The 23299-nt window shown below is 42.8% G+C and overlaps 1 protein-coding gene across 1 annotated transcript in view; it reads right to left on the bottom strand.

Annotated features, from left to right (window-relative positions):
- Window positions 1-1573: 1573 nt before the first annotated feature.
- Window positions 1574-23299, bottom strand: part of LOC122940032 (zinc finger protein 391-like) — a 36438-nt gene continuing 14712 nt past the window's right edge. Inside the window, exons 5-6 of the mRNA XM_044296335.1 lie at window positions 19963-20065; window positions 1574-4700 (exon numbers count right to left, since the gene is read on the bottom strand). Of these exons, the coding sequence (XP_044152270.1) occupies window positions 3880-4700; window positions 19963-20065 (924 nt within the window). The 3' untranslated portion in view covers window positions 1574-3879. The remainder of the gene's footprint in view (window positions 4701-19962; window positions 20066-23299) is intronic.

Here is a 23299-nt window from a genome sequence, read left to right as displayed (position 1 = left end):
CTCCTCTCATTGGTGGCAGTTCTGATCGGAGCCCCAGCAGTGTAATCCTGGGACTCCAATCGGTTACCATGGCAGCCCCAGGACGCTACTGAAGCCCTGGCTGCCATGGTAATCTCCCTGTTGCCCTGTGCATAGTGTAAGATCCTATTCACCCTAATAGAGCTCTATTAGGGTGAATAGGACAAGGGATTAAAAGATCCCAGGATCTAGCCCCTAAGGGGGCAAATGGTTATTAAATAAACTATAAAAAAAACTATAAAACTTAAAAAGTTTAAATCACCCCTTTCTCAATTTTACATATAAAATATACACTCACCTAAAGAATTATTAGGAACGCCATACTAATACCGTGTTGGACCCCCTTTTGCCTTCAGAACTGCCTTAATTCTACGTGGCTTTGATTCAACAAGGTGCGGATAGCATTCTTTAGAAATGTTGGCCCATATTGATAGGACAGCATCTTGCAGTTGATGGAGATTTGAGGGATGCACATCCAGTGCACGAAGCTCCCGTTCCAAAGATGCTCTATTGGGTTGAGATCTGGTGACTCTGGGGGCCATTTTAGTACAGTGAACTCATTGTCATGTTCAAGAAACCAATTTGAAATGATTCGAGCTTTGTAACATGGTGCATTATCCTGCTGGAAGTAGCCATCAGAGGATGGGTACATGGTGGTCATGAAGGGATGGACATGGTCAGAAACAATGCTCAGGTAGCCCGTGGCATTTAAACAATGGCCAATTGGCACTAAGGGGCCTAACGTGTGCCCAGAAAACATCGCCCACACCATTACACCACCACCACCAGCCTGCACAGTGATAACAAGGCATGATGGATACATGTTCTCATTCTGTTTACGCCAAATTCGGACTCTACCATTTGAATGTCTCAACAGAAATCGAGACTCATCAGACCAGGCAACATTTTTCCAGTCTTCAACAGTCCAATTTTGGTGAGCTTGTGCAAATTGTAGCCTCTTTTTCCTATTTGTAGTGGAGATAAGTGTAACCCGGTGGGGTCTTCTGCTGTTGTAGCCCATCCGCCTCAAGGATGTGCGTGTTGTGGCTTCACAAATGATTTGCTGCATAGCTCGGTTGTAACGAGTGGTTATTTCAGTCAACGTTGCTCTTCTATCAGCTTGAATCAGTCGGCCTATTCTCCTCTGACCTCTAGCATCAACAAGGCATTTTTGCCCACAGGACTGCCGCATACTGGATGTTTTTCCCTTTTCACACCATTCTTTGTAAACCCTAGAAATGGTTGTGCGTAAAAATCCCAGCCACTGAGAATATTGTGAAATACTCAGACCGGCCCGTCTGGCACCAACAACCATGCCACGCTCAAAATAGCTTAAATCACCTTTCTTTCCCATTCTGACATTCAGTTTGGAGTTCAGGAGATTGTCTTGACCAGGACCACAACCCTACATGCATTGAAGCAACTGCCATGTGATTGGTTGACTAGATAATCGCATTAATGAGAAATAGAACAGGTGTTCCTAATAATTCTTTAGGTGAGTGTATAAACAATAAATAAATAAAATATTTTATATCGCCATGTCTGAAAAGTCCAAACTATTCAAATAATAAAAAATATCTCCTATGCGGTGAACGCCGTAAAAGAAAAAAAAGAAAAGAAAAAATGTGCGATTCTCCAAAAAATAGATTAGGACTGTTCAATTATGGCCAGGACGATCCATAAAATGCGGAATGCACGCGGATTTTTTGGGCGTTTTATTTTTTCGCGTGGTATCGAGTATCGCAATACTTTTTTATGGTATCGAAACCGAATCAAAATTTTGGTATCGAAACAACCCTACAGGCATGTAGAGCGTCACAGCCAGGGTGAAGGTAGATGGCGCTACAGCCAAGAAGGAGACACGCATTGAGAAACAGGGAAGTCTCCTCCTCCCTGTACCAATGATATTCATTTCCATACCAGGCGGGAAAAGTAAAAGGGGGGCACAGCGGGGAAACGGAGCGCCGGACAGATAAGCTAGTAAGTGATCTTACATGTCTGCACTATGCCCTACACAACCTCCTACTAAATCTTAATGACTCCCCTAATGTCTGGACCCATGAAAGGTCCTCTTTAATGAATACAACCGTCAGACCAGGTGGAGTCATCATAACTATAGACCAGGTTTTAATCAGAGGAAAATAAAACTTGCACACTCTTTATCTTTGACCTGCTCCATTATTTACTGCTATAACTGTGTGCTACTCTCCCCATATGGATAGATCTGTTTTACATTAATTGTCTCCCTTACCACACTATTCCTATGTCCTTTTGTGTATAAATACACCATATGGAGAATAGTATTGGCATCCACATCTCAATCGTTTATTTCAGGTGTTTCATTCAGTGCCACTACTACATGTGTATAACAGCCAGCCCCTAGGCATGCAGTCTGCCATTACCACAGGTTTATAACATCCATCCCCTGGCCATGCAGTCTGCCTATATAAACTAGATATACATTACCACAGGTGCATAACATCCAGCCTCGAGCCATGCAGTCTGCCATTACCACAGATGTATAACATCCAGCTCCCGATCATGCAGTGTAACTATACAAACTATATATTACACTTCATAAAAACAAGATATACATTATCACAGGTGTATGACATCCAGCCCTGGCCATGCAGTTTGCCTTACAGACATGTGTAAAAGAGTGGCTTGTTGTTAAGTGCTCAATAAATTCCAGCATGGTCATGTAACGGGAGCCATTGCTGACATAAGTCACTTCTTGACATGTCTTCCTTCCTAGATATTTTACCATCACCTGTAAATAGTATTATAGCAGCGTGGAATGAACCACAGCAACTAAGCCACGAAGTGGAGACCACAAAGTTACAGAGCAGGGTTGCTGACTGCTGAGGAGCACAGTGCAGAAAGGCGTGGCATGGATTTCCATGGGCGAACAGCTGCATGCAAGCCTTCGATCACAAAGTACAATGCAAAGCGTCGTACTAGTGGTGTAAAGCATGCCGTTCCTGGAATCTGGAGCAATAGAGATGTCTTCTGTGGACTGACCAATCACATTTCTCTATCTGGCAGTCTGATGGACAAGTCTGCATTTGCCGAATGCCATGAGACCATTACCTGCTTGACTGCCTTGTGCCAGCTGTAAATTTAGGTGGAGGAGGAATAATAATATGGGGTTGTTTTTAAGGGATTGCCCTATGCCCTTTAGTTCTAGTGCAGGGCAACTTACAGGAGTTATGTAGCAGCGGAACACCAGCCTGCTTGACTGTTTTTGTAAACCCAGTCACCTGGTGCTTAGTCCCATTTTAGTGTGGAAATGGTGAGATGAGACAACTCTTTTATCTACTCTATAATGTTTTTACAAGCAGTTATATAAATGAATGTGAAATGTTCTATTCACGTGGATATAGTGGTGTGTAATCTGGATTCTATATGCTTTTTATTAGGGTCCATTCACACGTCTGCAACTTGCGGATCCGCACAACATGGACACCGGCCATGTGTGTTCTGCATTTTGCGCACCGCACATGGCCGGCACTATAATAGAAATGCCTTTTCTTGTCCGTGGCTGAGGACAAAAATAGGATATTTTTTTGCAGGGCCGCGGAACTGAAGTGCGGATGTGTACATCACACAGTGTGCTGTCCGCATCTGCTGCGGCCCCATTGAAAATGAATGGGTCCGCACCTGTTCCGCAAAATTGCGGAACGGATGCGGACATGTGAAAGGACCCTAAAAGACATTTTCTGGTAATTGCATACTTTTTTTTTTATCATTTAGCTATAAATTGCATACCCTTCCTCGTGTACGGAATATGGATTTACTCGACTGGAACATATTTTTTTCAAGTACATGTTAATAAAAACAGGTTGAAAACAATGAAAATGGCTAATTCCCTTCCCCAGTGTTCTCATATTCCCAAGGAAAATATTGCCCACGTTCTGAACATGAAAATGTCTTCTCTCTCGAATGAATTTTCTGATGTGTAACAAGAGTTGATTTCTGAATAAAACGTTTTCCACATTCTAAGCATGAATATGGCCTCTCTCCTGTGTGAGTTTTCAGATGGTCAGCAAGGGTTGATTTCCGAGTAAAACATCTCCCACATTCTGAACATGAAAATGGCTTCTCTCCTGTGTGAATTCTCTGATGTCTAACAAAATCTGATTTATGTTTAAAACATTTCCCACATTCTGTACACGAAAACGGCTTCTCTTCCGTGTGATTTCGTTGATGTATAACAAGAGTGTTTTTGTGGACAAAACATTTGCCACACTGTGAGCATGAATATGGCTTCTCTCCTTTGTGAATTCTCTCATGTTTAACAACTTCTGATTTGAGGTTAAAACATTTCCCACATTCTGAACATGAAAATATCTTCTCCTCTGTATGAATTCTCTGATGAATGATCAGATATGATTTATCTGTAAAACATTTTCCACATACTGAACAGGAAAATGGCTTTTCCCTTATGTAAGTTCTTTGATGGTCAACACTCCATATGGGACTTTTATTTTGCAGTACAGTCTTTGATGACTCAGAACGTAGGACCTTTTTCAAAGCATCAGATGATGATTTTTTGTTTTGAATGTCAGAAGGTATATCTGAGATAACGGCAAGTTCGTCATATGTATCTTGTGTGCCACCCTGATCATCTACTTTAAACTCTGAAGATATCAGATGTTCCTCTGAGCTCCTGGTACAGTCATCTGCCAAGAATAAAACAGTTTTATTAGACAGGGCTTCCGTGAAATATTTTGAGAAGGAGTGGGTAACAGTGTTGGAAGTAGAACCGATAATAAGGTCTCACTGACCACTGAGGAAGCTCTTTAAAGTGTTTTTCCACTGAATATAATTACTATTGATAATGTTCTGGTGATTACATACTTGGGTCAGTATATTTTTATTGACAGGCTGGCAGTAGGCAGCTAGTGTTCAGGTGTGGACTTTTTCATACTAACTCTTTAGCCTGCCTTGATAGGGGGCCCAGTCGTTACTCTTCCCCCCCCCCAAAAAAAGTAAATTAATCCTCTAAATATTGGTGAACGAGGGTTCATAAAAGATTGAAAAACAGGTAACAATCTTAGTCTTCTTATCAATACTATCATTGAGTGGTAACAATCGTGTGTTATTATGGCATTCCTAAACACTATGATGCAACTTTACCTTGAAACAATTACAAAAAAATATATTTAATCTATCACTTTCATTTTCAATCACCTAATAATCTTCGGAGAAACTATGTTTTCCGAGGACATGATTACAAACACTATAATAGTACAAAGCCTACAAAACTAAAAGATCCAACATTATCCAAACATAAGAATGTAATCATTTCTGGAGGTTCTTTCCTGCTCATCCTATGGCTGCACAGAAAGACACGTAGAACAAGAACGTTAGAAGATTTGTTCCGGGGTATTTTAATATTTTTGTTGGAATAAAGTGAAGCTAAGATCTTTTTTACCTACTACTCGATTATTTTTTATTTGTCTCTCTGTCGTAATACTATCTATGCACAAGGTAAAACTCGGACTGCTGGTCTTACTATTTATTATGGATAATAGTTCAAAGCCTACAAAACTGAAACATCCAACATTATCGAAACATATGAATAAAATCTGTCTGAAGAGTCACAAAGGTTCTTTCTTGGTTATCATACAAATGCACAGAAAAAAAATGTATATTTCCCTTACTAGTCGGACTGAATAGACAGGTTAATTAGCAAAAAAGCACTATTAAATAAATTAGCTCTTTAAAATGCCCAACATGAAAGAGGATCTCTGTTCCTGGAAGAAAATTGCTTTCTTATGGTCAGGTACCAGAAATGTGGATTGTCATAATCCATTGGGCACTTTGGTAGACAGGTGTGGAGTTTAGGTGCTCCCATTATTCCCTCACAACAGTCACAAATTTGTGGCAGTGGAGTTGATGTAGTAGCTTTATAGAAAAGGAGGCATAACTAGGAGAGTGTCCAGAATGTGACAGGCCAAATGAAAAGACAAGCATCTTATCCAAGACAAGCAACTTATCCATGGTTGAGAGCCAGGAGGACAAGTACTGGGCATAAATTTCAATGGACAAGGCAGGAGCGTGGTCATGAACAAAGCTTAAAAGGGGTTTCTGAGATAGGTCATCAGGATCTCATCGGTGGGGGTCCAACACTTCGGATCCCCGCCGATAAGCTGTTTTGATAAAAACTGTAAAAAATATCTCGGAAAACCCCTTTAAGTCAGTCAAGGAAATACACAAAATGCCCTCAATCGCTAGGCAATAAGTTCCAGGATGACTCCTTAGGACCATGTCCTTTGTAATCTTTAAGATAACAGATTTTTAGAAGGATCTATTTGCAATCCAGAACATGCCTAAACTTTAAAATCTGCAGCAGATTTGATGGCAGACAATTTTTTGTAAAAAACGTGTTGATGACCAGTGGGTGGAGAAATATTATATGAAAACTATTAGGGATCTAGAGCTAAGGTGGCACCTTAACAATGAAAGTAACTAGGTTGTTCTTTTTCAGTAGCAGGAAAGCCCAGTGACATTTGGTGCACGCTTATAAAATGGAACTTTAAGACTGATGTTTTTTTTTATAGAGAACAGAAATCTTTTCTTGGAGAAATTTGGAGACACAAATGTTGATGCCTGATAACACTCCTAGTCATCTTAGCAGCAGGAACTTTCAAATTATTGTAAACCTTTATCTAGATGTCTTGGATATTTCAACAATCATCCACAACAGCAGAAACTAGAGGCCAAGCAGTTTACCAGAAAACACGGAGACCTGATTGTTGTAAGCAAACACTGTGAAAGGTAAGTGATCTAACGAATTATTCTGGTGATGTTCACAAATATATGGAGATATTGCTCAACGACCGGACTGATCCCCTCTGCCTAATTCTTGCTCTGTGGACAGTATCCAGAACAAAAGTCCAAGGCAATATTCAGGACTTTACATTATGTCCTCCAGAATTTGGAGATAAACTGTACTTGCAGATCCGAGACAATGTGTGCAGAGAGACCATGGAGGCAGAAAAGGACCTTGAAATAGTTCTCAGCTAGCTTATGATCAGAAACTGACCTAGACAACAGGACAACTAGAACCATATTTGAGAAATGATCCACCACCACCCAGAACTTCAGCAGATATGTCAGTAGCAGCTAGGATATGGCTAGGATCAAAGACATGAAGGAGCCTCAGGAAGGGGATCACATAGCTCAAAGGACCTGAAAAGGGCATCTGCCCCGATTGTTCTCTGCTAGACAACATTTGGAAACAAAAACATAAGGAACAATAGACCCAATGTTCATTCTATAGATTTAGCCTGTGAACAGAGAGGATGTATTCCAGATTTCTCTTATTAGTGACAATAATCACTGGAAATGTAGCACCTTCCTAGAGTTGTTGCCATTCCTGGAAGGTAAGTATCACCGCCAGCAGCTTACAAACTGCAATAAAGTTATTTTTCTTGTCATGAGAGAAAATCTTGGGGAAGAGGCCACCGACACTGCAGTATCCTCACTGACTGCTTAGAGAGTAGGGCATCCACTACCAATCAACAAAGCACTGACCTCCATAAAAAGGTATGCAATCCAGATTATAGACAACTGAAGCAGAATGAAAGCAGGACCGGAGATGGACAACTGCTTGCACTATATAATCTGGTCAGTCTCAAGTATTTATTCATTAACATGAGTTACTGCATTGGGAAGCAAAACCGCAGATTTCTGAATAATTTGGAAATAATAATTTGAGAAGCCGAGGAATCTCTCAAGAGGCATGAGACCTACAGGTTGTGACTAGTTCATGACAGTGAAGACTTTGTCATGATATTATACTTTTTGGAGACCTGCACTTCTACCAGGTATCAGCTAACAGGAAAGGTAGCTTGTGTTAGTCAAAAAGGCACTTCTCCAACTTGTCATACACACAGCATGTAGTGGATGGGTCTTCAAATCCATGGAAAAGATCAGGATATTGTTCAGATCAAGACGTCGTACTGGTAGATGAAATCCCAAAACAGTTCATTCATAACCTGGTAAAAAACAGCAGGAGAATTGCAAAAGTCAAATGGCATCAGCGGGTATTCGTAGTGATTTTCCCAAGCGATTTCCACTATTTCTTTAATTCTAAACAGGTGGTAGGCCGACCATAGGTCTAATTTTGGGAAGTAACAGGTTGTGTTAGTGTGATGGAGCAGGTACTGATTCTTCACTATGATGTTATTCAGGTCACAGTAGCCAACGCATGGCCTTAAAGATCCAACATTTTTTACAAAACAAATCTGCTTCTTGCAGCAGAAGATTCCCAGATAAAGCCTTGCTCAGATTTTAATTTTAGGATGGCAATGCCTCCATTTCTGGTATGGTCAAGGCATGAAAGAAAAGGGATGTCACATCATAGGGACATGGTAGAGCGTCTGCTTTTTTTTTTCTTATTGAAGCCACCTTCATAGTTCTGATATTGAGAAAGAATTTGCAGCATTTCAGGTCCAAAGTTCTATCCCACCAGATGGATATTCTTGCTTGCTCACTGCCATAATAATTTCCCCTTTTTTCTTATGTATCCTATCTAAATGGGGATTGCAGAAGCCATTCTGGAGGACCCTGTTCGTACTTTGAGGTTGCCTCCCATAATCCCTCCTTAAACTGAAAGCAGTTAGCAAAATTGTGGGTCTTGCACGACTAACATCAGACAGATAATCTACTGTTGCTCCAGAGTTTATAAAACTTTTTTCTTCACAATTCAGATGACAGTTTTTAAAGTTTTAGCGCTAAGTAGTCTGTGATGTTTACTACCAAAACGGGGAAGATGATAACCTTCTTCTGTATGGTCTTTGAAGAAATTGTTCTTAGAAGTCTTCCATATTCAGTCAGCTTCTGTGTAAGATTGTCAGCAGGTGTTATAGTTGGCAGCACAGTAGATTCAAACTCCTGTCACAGGAGACTGAGAAGCAGGTAGTCGACGGCAATACTGACCACAGACATACAAAGCACTTTGTGGGAGGGAGGATTCACAGGGACATTTATGCATATGATATACAAGTCATGGCCGCAAGTGAATTTTTTCCAGAAAATGATTGCAATTACACATGTTTTGTTATATACATGTTTATTTCCTTTGTGTGTATTGGAACAACACAAAAACAGAGAAAAAAAGCCAATAAAAAGATATACACTACTCACAAAACGTTAGAGATATTTGGCTTGTGGGTGAAATTTCAGGATGAACCTAAAATGCACTCTAAACTTTACAGGGGTACTTAATGTGACCTTCTCTAAACTTCTGAATTCACATGTCCAACTGTTCAATGTTTAATTCATTTTGCTACAACTTGCTGTTGTTCTCCAACAAGGAGCTTAATGGCAAAATTCACAACAGGAGTTTCATCCATGAATCGCTCAATAAATTTCCTGGCTCAATTGGTATTTAAACAGTCCTCCTCATCATGCTGTTTACATTTTGACATCATGAGACCAAGACGATACCTAACAATTGATCAACAGTGCCTCGCCATTGTGAGGCTTGAGTTCGGATGTTCTAAGAGAGAAGTGCCCACTGATCTTACAGTGTCATCAGCAGGATGCAACAGAGATACAGAGAAAATGTGAGTCACAGAAAGGCATAGAAGTGGACGTCCATTGGCCACATCCCACACTGATGACCGCTTCATTTTGAAAAATGCCCTGTGGAACCGGATGATTAATGCCACACAACTCCAGGCACATTTAAGGGAGGCGAGAGAAACCCAAGTGCCAGGTCAGACCATTTGAAAACCGTTTACATCAGCGTAGTCTGCGAGCTAAACAACCTGCAAGGATACCTGATCACACCACCAAGCACAGCCATCATCGTCTTGCATGGGCCAGGGAAAGCATCTACACTGGACGAAGGACCTGTGGACTTCAGTGCTGTTCACCGATGAAAGTCGATTCACGCTGAGCAGAAATGATGGCTGCCAACGATGTTGGAGACATCAAGGTGAGCGCTTCACATCAAGCCACTGAGCCTTTGGTTGTGGTGATACAGTGTGGGTAGGTGTGTCTAGTCAATACAGAACTGCCCTATACTTTGTGAATGGTCCAGTGACAAGCCCATTCTACTTGAAGAACATCATTAATCCAGTCACTGTGCCTCTGAATGAACACAGGCTTAATTTCATCTTCATGGACGACAATGTGCCAGCTCATAGAGGTCGCATCATTAGGGAACGGCTGCTGGAGACTGGGGGACCTCAAATGGAGTGGTCTGAACTTTCTCCAGACCTGAATCCCATTGAAAACCTATGTTATCAGCTTAGTCGCCGTGTATAGGCTCGTAACTCTGTACCCCAGAACCTCAATAACCTTAAGGCTGGCCCTTCAAGAAAAGTGGGATGCCATGCCTCAGCAGACAATAACTTGACTTGTGAACAGCATGAGACGTCATTGTCAAGCTGTAATTGATACTTATGGCCACATGACAAGTTATTGAGACACTGACATTTTTGTGGGAGTGTACCCAGAACTGGGGTTGGCTTTTGTTTCAATAAATAGTTTGAGATGAGGAAATCACCACTGCTGCTTCTAATTAAATGCCCTACTTTCATGATATAATATCACTGTAGTGTGAACTTTTAACATTTTCCATAAATTTCACCCAAAAGCCAAATATCCCTAACTTTAACTGTGAGTAGTGTAATTTCATGCAAAACTCCAAGAATGGGCTGGACAAATTTCATGGCACCCTCAATTTTATATTTGGTTGCACAGCCTTTAGAAGAAATAACTGAAATCAATTGCTTCCTATAAGCATCGACAAGCTTCTTACACCTCTTGAGCGGAATTTTGGACCACTCTTCTTTTGCACACTTATCCAGGTGTCTCATATTTGAAGGGTGCCTTCTCCCAACAGCAATTTTGAGATCTCTTCAAAGTTGTTCAATGGGATTTAGATCCAGCATCATTGCGGGCCACTTCAGAACTCTCCAGTGCTTTGTGCCCATCCATTTATGGGTGCTTCTTGATGTATGTTTGGGGTCATTGTCCTGCTGGAAGACCCATGACCTAGGATGCAAACCCAGCTTTCTGACACTGGGTCCTACATTGTGACCCAAAATCCTTTGGTAATCTTCAGATTTCATGATGCCTTGCACACAGTCAAGGCACCCAGGGCCAGCAAAACCGAAAACATCTTTGAACCTCCACTATATTTGACTGTAGGTATGTGTTCCTTTCTTTGTAGGCCTTATTCCATTTTCAATAAACAGTAGAATGATGTGCTTTACAAAAAAAGCTCTAGCTTGGTCTCATCTGTCCACAAGACGTTTTGCTGGAAGGATTTTTGCTTACTCATGTACATTTAGACAAACTGTGGTCTAGCTTTTTTACGTATCTGTGTCAGCAGTGGGGTCCTCCTGGGTCTCCTGCCATAGCATTTAATTTCATTCAAATGTCAACGGATAGTTTGTGCTGACACAGATGCACTCTGTGCCTGCAGGACAAATTGAATTTCTTTGGAACTTGATTGGGGCTGCTTATCCACCATCCAGACTATCCTGTGTTGCAACCTTTCATCAATTTTTCTCTTCCGTCCACATCCAGGGAGACTAGCTATAGTGCCATGGGTTGTAAACTTCTTGATTATGTTGCACACCACAGACAAACGAACATCAAGATTAGTGGTGGTAATAGCAAAATTATGTTATGGATTCCGTTACCACAAACCATAATGCAATTCTATGACGGAATGCATAACGGAATGCCTTTAGAGCCATTCCGTTATTCATTCCGTCATAATATAAGTCTATGGCCTGCATAACGGATCTGTCCGGTTCCGTTATGCAGGAGAGGACTCCCTGCATAACGGAATGGCTCTAAAGGCATTCCGTTATGCATTCCGTCATAGAATTGCGTTATGGTCTGTGGTAATGGAATTCATAATGCAATTCTGCTTTTACCACCAAACGAAGCGTGACGGAATTTCAAAATATGAAATTCTCTCATCTCTTATCAAGATATCTGGAGATGGATTTGTAACCTTGAGATATTTTTCCACAATTTTGGTTCTCAAGTCCTCAGACAGTTATTTTCTCCTCTTTCTGTTCTCCATGCTTAGCGTGCCACACTCAAGCACACAATGCAAAGATTGAGTCAACTTCTCCCCTTTTTATCTGGTTTCAGGTGTGACTTTTGAACGAGCATCACATGCTGGAAAAAAAATTGTTTACCCACAATTTCGAAAAGGTGCAAACAATTCAGGCTCATTTTTGGAGTTATGTGAAATTATGTCCAATTTGCTTTGTTCCTCGGTTTAAAAAAAAAATGTGTATAACAAAATATGTGTAATTCCTGGGACCCCTACCTGCAGGAATAATAACTCTGCATAATTTACTTAAATGTAAGAATTTGCCATAACACTGCAGCCTCATTAATCTAGAGATTGTTGAAGGTTCCTGAAGTGTTATCCCATTGATTATAGAGCCCGGTGATATCATGTGATAAGAAAACCAGTTTATCACCACAAAAACTGCAATACCACCATACAGTGGGTGACCAACACTCTACACAAGTGTCCAGCCACCATACGGACAGTGTTTACAGCGATCATACAATGGTCAGATAACAAACAGGCAGTCTGCAGAGTATCAGCCCACTGGTGAATAGACAAGTCAGAGCCTGAATAAACAAGTAAATCCAGCGACTCACATGTAATGTCTTCTCTGACTCGAGTTATTTGTTCTCCCCATCTTCTCATCTGGCCCAGGCCATCATGACAACTTCTTCCAGCGACCATACTCGCATCTGTAGAGTTTGTCCCACAGACATCTTTGGCTCCATTCTTTCCCAGCACATCCTCACACTTTTCACATCCCACTAATGTGCTGCCTCCTTTAATAGTCTCATCCTGCCGTTACCCAGACTGTGCTGCTCAATACCTCCAAATACTGTATTGCACTTTACTGAAAAAACTGTGCCTCGCAGTAAATAGGGCCAAACAAAGCGTATGTTCTGTACAAAAAAAGACAATACTGGGAAACATGTTATCCTTTTTCTTATTTTAATGTCCTGCACATCTACCTAGTGAGATTGCTTTAGAAGGACTATAATCTTGTACAGTGGCATGCAAAGGTTTGGGCCCCCCATTGTCAAAATTACTGTTACTGTGAACAGTTAAGCAAGTTGAAGATGAAATGATCCCCAAAAGGCATAAAGTTAAAGATGACATATTCCCTTTGTATTTTAAGAAAAAAATTACTTATTTTTTTTTAAAAAAAAGGAAAAGGAAAAGTTTGGGAACCCTGCATGGTTAGTACAAACTCTTTTTGTAACCAGCCAAGAGTCTTTCAATTCTTGTTTGAGGGATTGTGAGATTGCAATTTTGAGATTTCCAAAGATGTTCAGATCATGGGTCTGTAAGGGCCCTATTAAAAACCTTCAGCGTGAGCCTTTTGAGGTAGTCTATTTTGGATTTTGAGGTGTGTTTAGGATAACTATCCTTTTGTAGAAGCCATCCTCTTTTCAGCTTCAGCTTTTTTTACAGCTGTATTATGTTCTGACACTGAATTTTGTGGTGAGGATGCAGGAGAGGTTTTCTTCTGATGACATTTCCATGAAGGCCATATTTGTGCAGGTGTTGCTGAACAGTAGAACAATGTACCACAACTCCAGGGTCTGCCAAATCTTCCTGATGGTCTTTTGCACTCGAACGATTTGCCTTTCGAGGAAACCTACAAGCAGCTGTCTCTGAAATGTTCTTGGTCTTCCAGACCGTCTCTTGAATTCAGCTGTTCCTGTTAACTGCCATTTCTTAATTACATTTTGAACTTAGGAAATAGCAACCTGAAAATGCTTTGCTATCTCATAGCCTTCTCCTGCTTTGTGGGACCCAACTTTTAGACTTAGGCAGCTGCTTAGAAGAACCCATGGCTGCTGTTTTTGGTACAAGGTTAGAGGAGTCTGGGTATTTATAATGCCTTGAGATTTTCATCAACTGGTATTTTCTAATGATGATTGTGAACAAACCTTAAAAGGGATTCTGTCACCTCGTTTTAGCTTATAGAGCTGCGGACATGCACAGCTAGATCGCTGCTAGCATGTCCGCAATATACCTGTCCCATAGCCCTGTGTCCTTTTATTGTGTTTAAAAAGTGATTTTTAGAGATATGTAAATGAGCCTAGTAAGGTGCCCAAGGGGCTGTACTAACCTTCTTGGTGCCCAGCCACGCCCCCCTGTGAAGGAGCCCAGCACCGCCTGCGTCCTCTGAATCTCCTCCTTTCTTCACAGTTAGATTGCCGTAATCTCGCACACTGCGCTAGCTCGCGCAGTGCCGGTATAGTGTTCCTTCCCTGTGCTGGCATCAGCCTCAGGGAAGGAACTGCGCAAGCATGAGCTTGCGCATCGCGAGATTACGGCAATCTAACTGTGAAGAAAGGAGGAGATTCGGAGGACGCAGGCGGTGCTTCACAGGGGGGCGAGGCTAGGCACCAAGAAGGTTAGTACAGCCCCTTGGACACCTTACTAGGCTCATTTACATATCTCTAAAATCTTTTTTTAAACACAATAAAAGCACTCAGAGATATAGGACAGGTATATTGCGGACATGCTAGTGGCGATCTAGCCGTGCATGTCCGCAGCTCTATAGGCTAAAATGAGGTGACAGAATCCCTTTAAACCAATCAGGCAATTTAAGGTCTGAGACCTCGGTCAAAGTTATATGACGGCTCAAATCTCCTTGGATTCCCATATTTTTACAAGATACTCCTTTCCTTTTTCACTCTAAAATTATACAAAACTAAAATAATCCACTGATTTTGCTTAAAAGTGTGTTTCATCTTTAACGTTATGCCTTGTGAAGATCATATCATCTTCTACTTGCTAAACTGTTCACAGTAACAGTAATTTTGACTAGAGGTGCCCAAACTTTTGCATGCAACTGTAGATAAACCCCCAACCAATTTTAGAATTAGATTGCTGGCACCCAGACATCCTCTCATGATACGACTTAAAGGGGTTGTCCGAGTTATGAAAAAAATATATATAGCACTGAAAATCTGATGGGCAGCAATATATAACTAAGCTAAGCAAGTTTTATGCAATTTTTTTTATCTATTTCCTCATCTGGCCCCTTTGTTTACATGCAATAAAAACAATCTCTGCCCCTCCCCCTGCACTGCTAAGGGAGTGGATACAAGAGCTGCCCTGATTGATATGTCTGCCTGCTGGGAGACTCTGCAGCATGTTGTATGTGTAGGACTACAACTCCCAGCTGTATAATGACACTGCTAAGGGAGTGGATACAAGAGCTGCCCTGAGTGACATGTCCGCCTGCTGGGTGACTCAGCAGCATGTTGTATGTGTAGGACTACAAGTCCCAGCTGTATAATGACACTGCTAAGGGAGTGGATACAAGAGCTGCCCTGAGTGACATGTCCGCCTGCTGGGTGACTCAGCAGCATGTTGTATGTGTAGGACTACAAGTCCCAGCTGTACAATGACACTGCTAAGGGAGTGAATACAAGTGCAGCCCTAAGTGACATGTCTGCCTGCTGGGAGACTCTGCAGCATGTTGTATGTGTAGGACTACAAGTCCCAGCTGTATAATGACACTGCTAAGGGAGTGGATACAAGAGCTGCCCTGAGTGACATGTCTGCCTGCTGGGAGACTCAGCAGCATGTTGTATGTGTAGGACTACAAGTCCCAGCTGTATAATGACACTGCTAAGGGAGTGGATACAAGAGCTGCCCTGAGTGACATGTCTGCCTGCTGGGAGACTCTGCAGCATGTTGTATGTGTAGGACTACAAGTCCCAGCTGTATAATGACACTGCTAAGTGAGTAGATACAAGAGCTGCCCTGAGTGACATGTCTGCCTGCTGGGAGACTCTGCAGCATGTTGTATGTGTAGGACTACAAGTCCCAGCTGTATAATGACACTGCTAAGGGAGTGGATACAAGAGCTGCCCTGAGGGACATGTCCGCCTGCTGGGTGACTCAGCAGCATGTTGTATGTGTAGGACTACAAGTCCCAGCTGTATAATGACACTGCTAAGGGGGTGGATACAAGTGCTGCCCTCAGTGACATGTCTGCCTGCTGGGAGACTCTGCAGCATGTTGTATGTGTAGGACTACAAGTCCCAGCTGTATAATGACACTGCTAAGGGAGTGGATACAAGAGCTGCCCTGAGTGACATGTCTGCCTGCTGGGAGACTCTGCAGCATGTTGTGTGTGTAGGACTACAAGTCCCAGCTGTATAATGACACTGCTAAGGGAGTGGATACAAGAGCTGCCCTGAGGGACATGTCTGCCTGCTGGGAGACTCAGCAGCATGTTGTATGTGTAGGACTACAAGTCCCAGCTGTATAATGACACTGCTAAGGGAGTGGATACAAGAGCTGCCCTGAGTGACATGTCTGCCTGCTGGGAGACTCTGCAGCATGTTATATGTGTAGGACTACAAGTCCAAGCTGTACAATGACACTGCTAAGGGAGTGAATACAAGAGCTGCCCTGAGTGACATGTCTGCCTGCTGGGAGACTCTGCAGCATGTTGTATGTGTAGGACTACAAGTCCCAGCTGTAAAATGACACTGCTAAGGGAGTGGATACAAGAGCTGCCCTGAGTGACATGTCTGCCTGCTGGGAGACTCTGCAGCATGTTGTGTGTGTAGGACTACAAGTCCCAGCTGTATAATGACACTGCTAAGGGAGTGGATACAAGTGAAGTCCTGAGTGACATGTCTGCCTGCTGGGAGACTCTGCAGCATGTTGTATGTGTAGGACTACAAGTCCCAGCTGTATAATGACATTGCTAAGGGAGTGGATACAAGAGCTGCCCTGATTGATATGTCTGCCTGCTGGGAGACTCTGCAGCATGTTGTATGTGTAGGACTACAACTCCCAGCTGTATAATGACACTGCTAAGGGAGTGGATACAAGAGCTGCCCTGAGTGACATGTCCGCCTGCTGGGTGACTCAGCAGCATGTTGTATGTGTAGGACTACAAGTCCCAGCTGTATAATGACACTGCTAAGGGAGTGGATACAAGAGCTGCCCTGAGTGACATGTCCGCCTGCTGGGTGACTCAGCAGCATGTTGTATGTGTAGGACTACAAGTCCCAGCTGTACAATGACACTGCTAAGGGAGTGAATACAAGTGCAGCCCTAAGTGACATGTCTGCCTGCTGGGAGACTCTGCAGCATGTTGTATGTGTAGGACTACAAGTCCCAGCTGTATAATGACACTGCTAAGGGAGTGGATACAAGAGCTGCCCTGAGTGACATGTCTGCCTGCTGGGAGACTCAGCAGCATGTTGTATGTGTAGGACTACAAGTCCCAGCTGTATAATGACACTGCTAAGGGAGTGGATACAAGAGCTGCCCTGAGTGACATGTCTGCCTGCTGGGAGACTCTGCAGCATGTTGTATGTGTAGGACTACAAGTCCCAGCTGTATAATGACACTGCTAAGTGAGTAGATACAAGAGCTGCCCTGAGTGACATGTCTGCCTGCTGGGAGACTCTGCAGCATGTTGTATGTGTAGGACTACAAGTCCCAGCTGTATAATGACACTGCTAAGGGAGTGGATACAAGAGCTGCCCTGAGGGACATGTCCGCCTGCTGGGTGACTCAGCAGCATGTTGTATGTGTAGGACTACAAGTCCCAGCTGTATAATGACACTGCTAAGGGGGTGGATACAAGTGCTGCCCTCAGTGACATGTCTGCCTGCTGGGAGACTCTGCAGCATGTTGTATGTGTAGGACTACAAGTCCCAGCTGTATAATGACACTGCTAAGGGAGTGGATACAAGAGCTGCCCTGAGTGACATGTCTGCCTGCTGGGAGACTCTGCAGCATGTTGTGTGTGTAGGACTACAAGTCCCAGCTGTATAATGACACTGCTAAGGGAGTGGATACAAGAGCTGCCCTGAGGGACATGTCTGCCTGCTGGGAGACTCAGCAGCATGTTGTATGTGTAGGACTACAAGTCCCAGCTGTATAATGACACTGCTAAGGGAGTGGATACAAGAGCTGCCCTGAGTGACATGTCTGCCTGCTGGGAGACTCTGCAGCATGTTATATGTGTAGGACTACAAGTCCTAGCTGTACAATGACACTGCTAAGGGAGTGAATACAAGAGCTGCCCTGAGTGACATGTCTGCCTGCTGGGAGACTCTGCAGCATGTTGTATGTGTAGGACTACAAGTCCCAGCTGTAAAATGACACTGCTAAGGGAGTGGATACAAGAGCTGCCCTGAGTGACATGTCTGCCTGCTGGGAGACTCTGCAGCATGTTGTGTGTGTAGGACTACAAGTCCCAGCTGTAAAATGACACTGCTAAGGGAGTGGATACAAGAGCTGCCCTGAGTGACATGTCTGCCTGCTGGGAGACTCTGCAGCATGTTGTGTGTGTAGGACTACAAGTCCCAGCTGTAAAATGACACTGCTAAGGGAGTGGATACAAGAGCTGCCCTGAGTGACATGTCTGCCTGCTGGGAGACTCTGCAGCATGTTGTATGTGTAGGACTACAAGTCCCAGCTGTATAATGACACTGCTAAGTGAGTAGATACAAGAGCTGCCCTGAGTGACATGTCTGCCTGCTGGGAGACTCTGCAGCATGTTGTATGTGTAGGACTACAAGTCCCAGCTGTAAAATGACACTGCTAAGGGAGTGGATACAAGAGCTGCCCTGAGTGACATGTCTGCCTGCTGGGAGACTCTGCAGCATGTTGTGTGTGTAGGACTACAAGTCCCAGCTGTAAAATGACACTGCTAAGGGAGTGGATACAAGAGCTGCCCTGAGTGACATGTCTGCCTGCTGGGAGACTCTGCAGCATGTTGTATGTGTAGGACTACAAGTCCCAGCTGTATAATGACACTGCTAAGGGAGTGGATACAGGAGCTGCCCTGAGTGACATGTCTGCCTGCTGGGAGACTCTGCAGCATGTTGTATGTGTAGGACTACAAGTCCCAGCTGTATAATGACACTGCTAAGGGAGTGGATACAAGAGCTGCCCTGAGTGACATGTCTGCCTGCTGGGAGACTCTGCAGCATGTTGTATGTGTAGGACTACAAGTCCCAGCTGTATAATGACACTGCTAAGGGAGTGGATACAAGAGCTGCCCTGAGTGACATGTCTGCCTGCTGGGAGACTCTGCAGCATGTTGTATGTGTAGGACTACAAGTCCCAGCTGTATAATGACACTGCTAATACACACAGGATCTTCCCCCTACCTTCTTGTGCAATGCTGTCTCTAGTCTGTCAGCTCCTGTGTCCAGAATGTGGGGGTTAGGAATCCTAGGAGAGAGGCAGTGAAGGGGGGGGGGGCCAGCACAGTGACATCTCGTTTACAGGCTTGTAAACGACCTTTATCAGAGCAGGGAGAGAAGCTGACATCACAGGTCATGTGACCCTCAGTGAAATCTGACAAACCAGCCACTGCAGATAAAGTGAGTGAATTGGAAAGCTGTTATATTTGCACAGTTAGAACATAGGAAGAACAAAAAAATAACTCGGACAACCCCTTTAATTTGGAAGATGATACTCATTTTTCAAGTTTGCCATGAGAATTACTGGGTATTAAAGATGATCTACCACCTAGGCCTCTTCCTCCTAGTTCCTGGTGACCATCATTCCTGACACTCATAGCTCTGACCTTACCGACTACTTCTCTTATTTGGGTGCACGTCTCCATGTTCTGTATTCTGTTAGCACATGGTAACATGATATGGCCCTAATAGGAGCTAATGGTTCCTCAGTCCCATACCAGGCCTTGCACACATAGGTATATTTCATGTCCACATTTCAGGTATATTTTTTACATCCATACTATAAATGTTCAGCGTGTGTCTTCACCTCTAACGCGATCACATTTTCAGCTATGATTAATCTGCATTTTAGCAGAATGGATAAAGAACCTAAAAATATCAACGCAAAATTGTATTCAGTGAATGAGTCGAATCTGTGGGCTTTACTTACTGCTTACTACTCACCTGGGTCGTTATCTGTAGGAATGTCCTCTATGCTCTGCTCATCGTCCTTCACATCTGTCTCTGTAACATATATAATGTTCAGATCTTCAACTGGATTCAGGACCTGTGAAAGAAATATTGTAAAAGTCATCAGACGGTTGGAGAAATCATGAGACATGTCCTCAATAAGCAGAAAAGAATGATGACAAAAATAGTTATTTTACCTGAATATTTGGAGGTCACTTGTATTAAGCCAATCTGATAGGTTCCTACAAGTTCAACTAGCAATTTGTAAGGAGGGTAGTCCTTACAGTCATGTGAAAAAATTAGGACACCCTTTGAAAGCATGTGGTTTTTTGTAACATTTTTAATAAAAGGTTATTTCATCTCCGTTTCAACAATACAGAGAGATTAAAGTAATCCAACTAAACAAAGAAAACTGAAGAAAAGTCTTTTCAAGATCTTCTGTAAATGTCATTCTACAAAAATGCCTATTCTAACTGAGGAAAAAGATAGGACACCCTCACATGTATTCCCTCTTAAATTGGCTCAGATCTCACACAGGTATATCACACCAGGTGCACATAATTAGTAGATCGTTACTCTGCATGTTGAATGAGGCTTGCCCTATTTAAACCTCAGACATTTAGTTTGGTGTGCTCCTGACTGTTGAAGTGAGAGTGAGCACCATGGTGAGAGCAAAAGAGCTGTCAGAGGACTTCAGAAAAAAGATTGTAGCAGCCTATGAGTCTGGGAAGGGATTTAAAAAGATCTCAAAAGATTTTGAAATCAGCCATTCCACTGTCCGGAAGATAGTCTACAAGTGGAGGGCTTTCAAAACAACTGCCAACATGCCCAGGACTGGTCGCCCCAGCAAGTTCACCCCAAGAGCAGACCGCAAGATGCTAAAAGAGGTCTCCAAAAACCCTAAAGTGTCATCTCGAGAACTACAGCAGGCTCTGGCTACTGTTGATGTAGAAGTACATGCCTCTACAATCAGAAAGAGACTGTACAAGTTTAACTTGCATGGGAGGTGTGCAAGGAGGAAACCTTTGCTTTCCAAGAGAAACATCGAGGCCAGACTGACATTTGCCAGAGATAAAGTTGACAAAGACCAGGACTTCTGGAATAATGTTCTTTGGACAGATGAGTCCAAAATTGAATTATTTGGACACAACAGCAGAGGACATGTTTGGCGTAAACCAAACACAGCATTCCAAGAAAAGAACCTCATACCAACTGTGAAGCATGGAGGTGGAAGTGTCATGGTTTGGGGCTGCTTTGCTGCAGCAGGACCTGGTCAGCTCACCATCATAGAATCCACGATGAATTCTACTGTGTATCAGAAGGTGCTTGAAGAACATGTGAGACCATCAGTTAGAAAATTAAAGCTGAAGCGGAACTGGACCATGCAACATGACAATGACCCAAAACATACTAGTAAATCAACCAAAGATTGGCTGAAAAAGAAGAAATGGAGAGTCCTGGAATGGCCAAGTCAAAGTCCAGATTTGAATCCCATTGAGATGCTGTGGGGTGACTTGAAAAGGGCTGTACGTGCAAGAAACCCCTCAAACATCTCACAGCTGAAAAAGTTCTGCATTGAGGAGTGGGGTAAAATTTCCTCAGACCGATGTCGAAGACTGGTAGATGGCTACAAGAACCGTCTCACTGCAGTTATTTCAGCCAAAGGAGGTAACACTCGCTATTAGGGGCAAGGGTGTCCTATCTTTTTCCTCAGTTAGAATAGGCATTTTTGTAGAATGACATTTACAGAAGATCTTGAAAAGACTTTTCTTCAGTTTTCTTTGTTTAGTCGGATTACTTTAATCTCTCTGTATTGTTGAAACGGAGATGAAATAACCTTTTATTAAAAATGTTACAAAAAACCACATGCTTTCAAAGGGTGTCCTAATTTTTTCACATGACTGTATATTCCCTCCATAACATTAAAGACAATCGCAAAAAGGTCTGTCACAGGGAGACCCCAGAGATCCACCATTTTGCTGAAAACAGATTGATTCATCACCCACTCCCCCTCGGAAATGGTATGCCGGTCCAGAAAATCTGCTTCCTTCTTCTCTGTCCCCTTGATGTGAAGAGCCGAGAGGGATAAACACTGATCTTCAGCTAAACTCAGAAATCTGCCTGCCTCCATCATCAGACTTATATATTTAGGCGTAGAGTGGCTGTACAAATATACGAAAAAAGCGCACCATAGGGTAGTACTATTTCCCAGAATGTATTACTGGTTCACAGAACACAACATGGAGGCTCACCTTAAACGGTTGTGCTAGGTATAACACAACTCTATAGTAGGCTTATTGCAAATGGTTGTCGAGTCACCGGGAATGCCGCCGTAGCGTCCGATTCTTCGGGAGAGGCCCGATTCCTCAAAGGCAATGTCGTAGTGGCGTAATAGGACCGCAGTTAAGGCGCAGAAATACTGGGCAGGACAGATGCAGGTATGAAGAAGGGTTGTTCTTTATTAGATATTGCTCATCAGACTGGCTGATCTCGTGATTGTTATAGGATACTACAATCTTGTTTTCAAAGATCACTTTTAGGCCCCAGTCACACTTGTGGACCCATTCATTTCTGCTGCCCGGATACGAAATTGCGGACCCGCACTTCCGTTCCCGAAAAAAATTGTCCTATTCTTGTCTGCAATTGCGGACAAGAATAGGCATATTTTATTAGTGCCGGCGATGTGTGGTCCGCAAAATGCGGAATGCACATTGCCAGTGTCTGTGTTTTGCGAATCCGTGGATCCGCAAAACATGTTACGGACGTGTGAATGGAGCCTTAGCCTGATTGAAGACAACTCCTTCAGGTTTGAAGATAACCCCCTCTGAATCATGTCCCAAAGGCCTTAAAAGAAACGGAACCTATATATAGCCCAAAATAAATTCAGGGCCCACCACTGATTAAAGTATGACAACCGACCAAAAGGAGTGGGTCAATAGAGTACAAAAAACACTTGTAGTACCAAGGTAATCCAAAAGTAACATCATTTTATTAGAAAATCACAGAAAGACATGATTGACACAAGTCACACAAAGACATTTAATACAGGTCGCAATACATGAACAAATTAAAAACCAAGAGGACCAATGGTGGACTGCTGGTATATATTAGTAAAGTGCACGTGCAAAAATCTTGATTGGTCATCAGTATAAGGTGTGTAACACCTAACCACTATGGCTACAAATTACATAATCCAACCCATATGCAAATATAGTACAACAAATACCTAAATTGTTAGGGGTGGAGGTAACACCACAAAGGAAAGCTGAGGCAAATGGTGACTACAGTTGTAATGGGCACATAGAAGATACTGACCAAGCCGCTTAGTATA

The sequence above is a fragment of the Bufo gargarizans genome, chromosome 6 (genome assembly GCF_014858855.1).
Source record: "Bufo gargarizans isolate SCDJY-AF-19 chromosome 6, ASM1485885v1, whole genome shotgun sequence".
NCBI classification, from domain to species: domain Eukaryota; kingdom Metazoa; phylum Chordata; class Amphibia; order Anura; family Bufonidae; genus Bufo; species Bufo gargarizans.
This window is presented reverse-complemented; position numbering and strand designations above follow the sequence as displayed.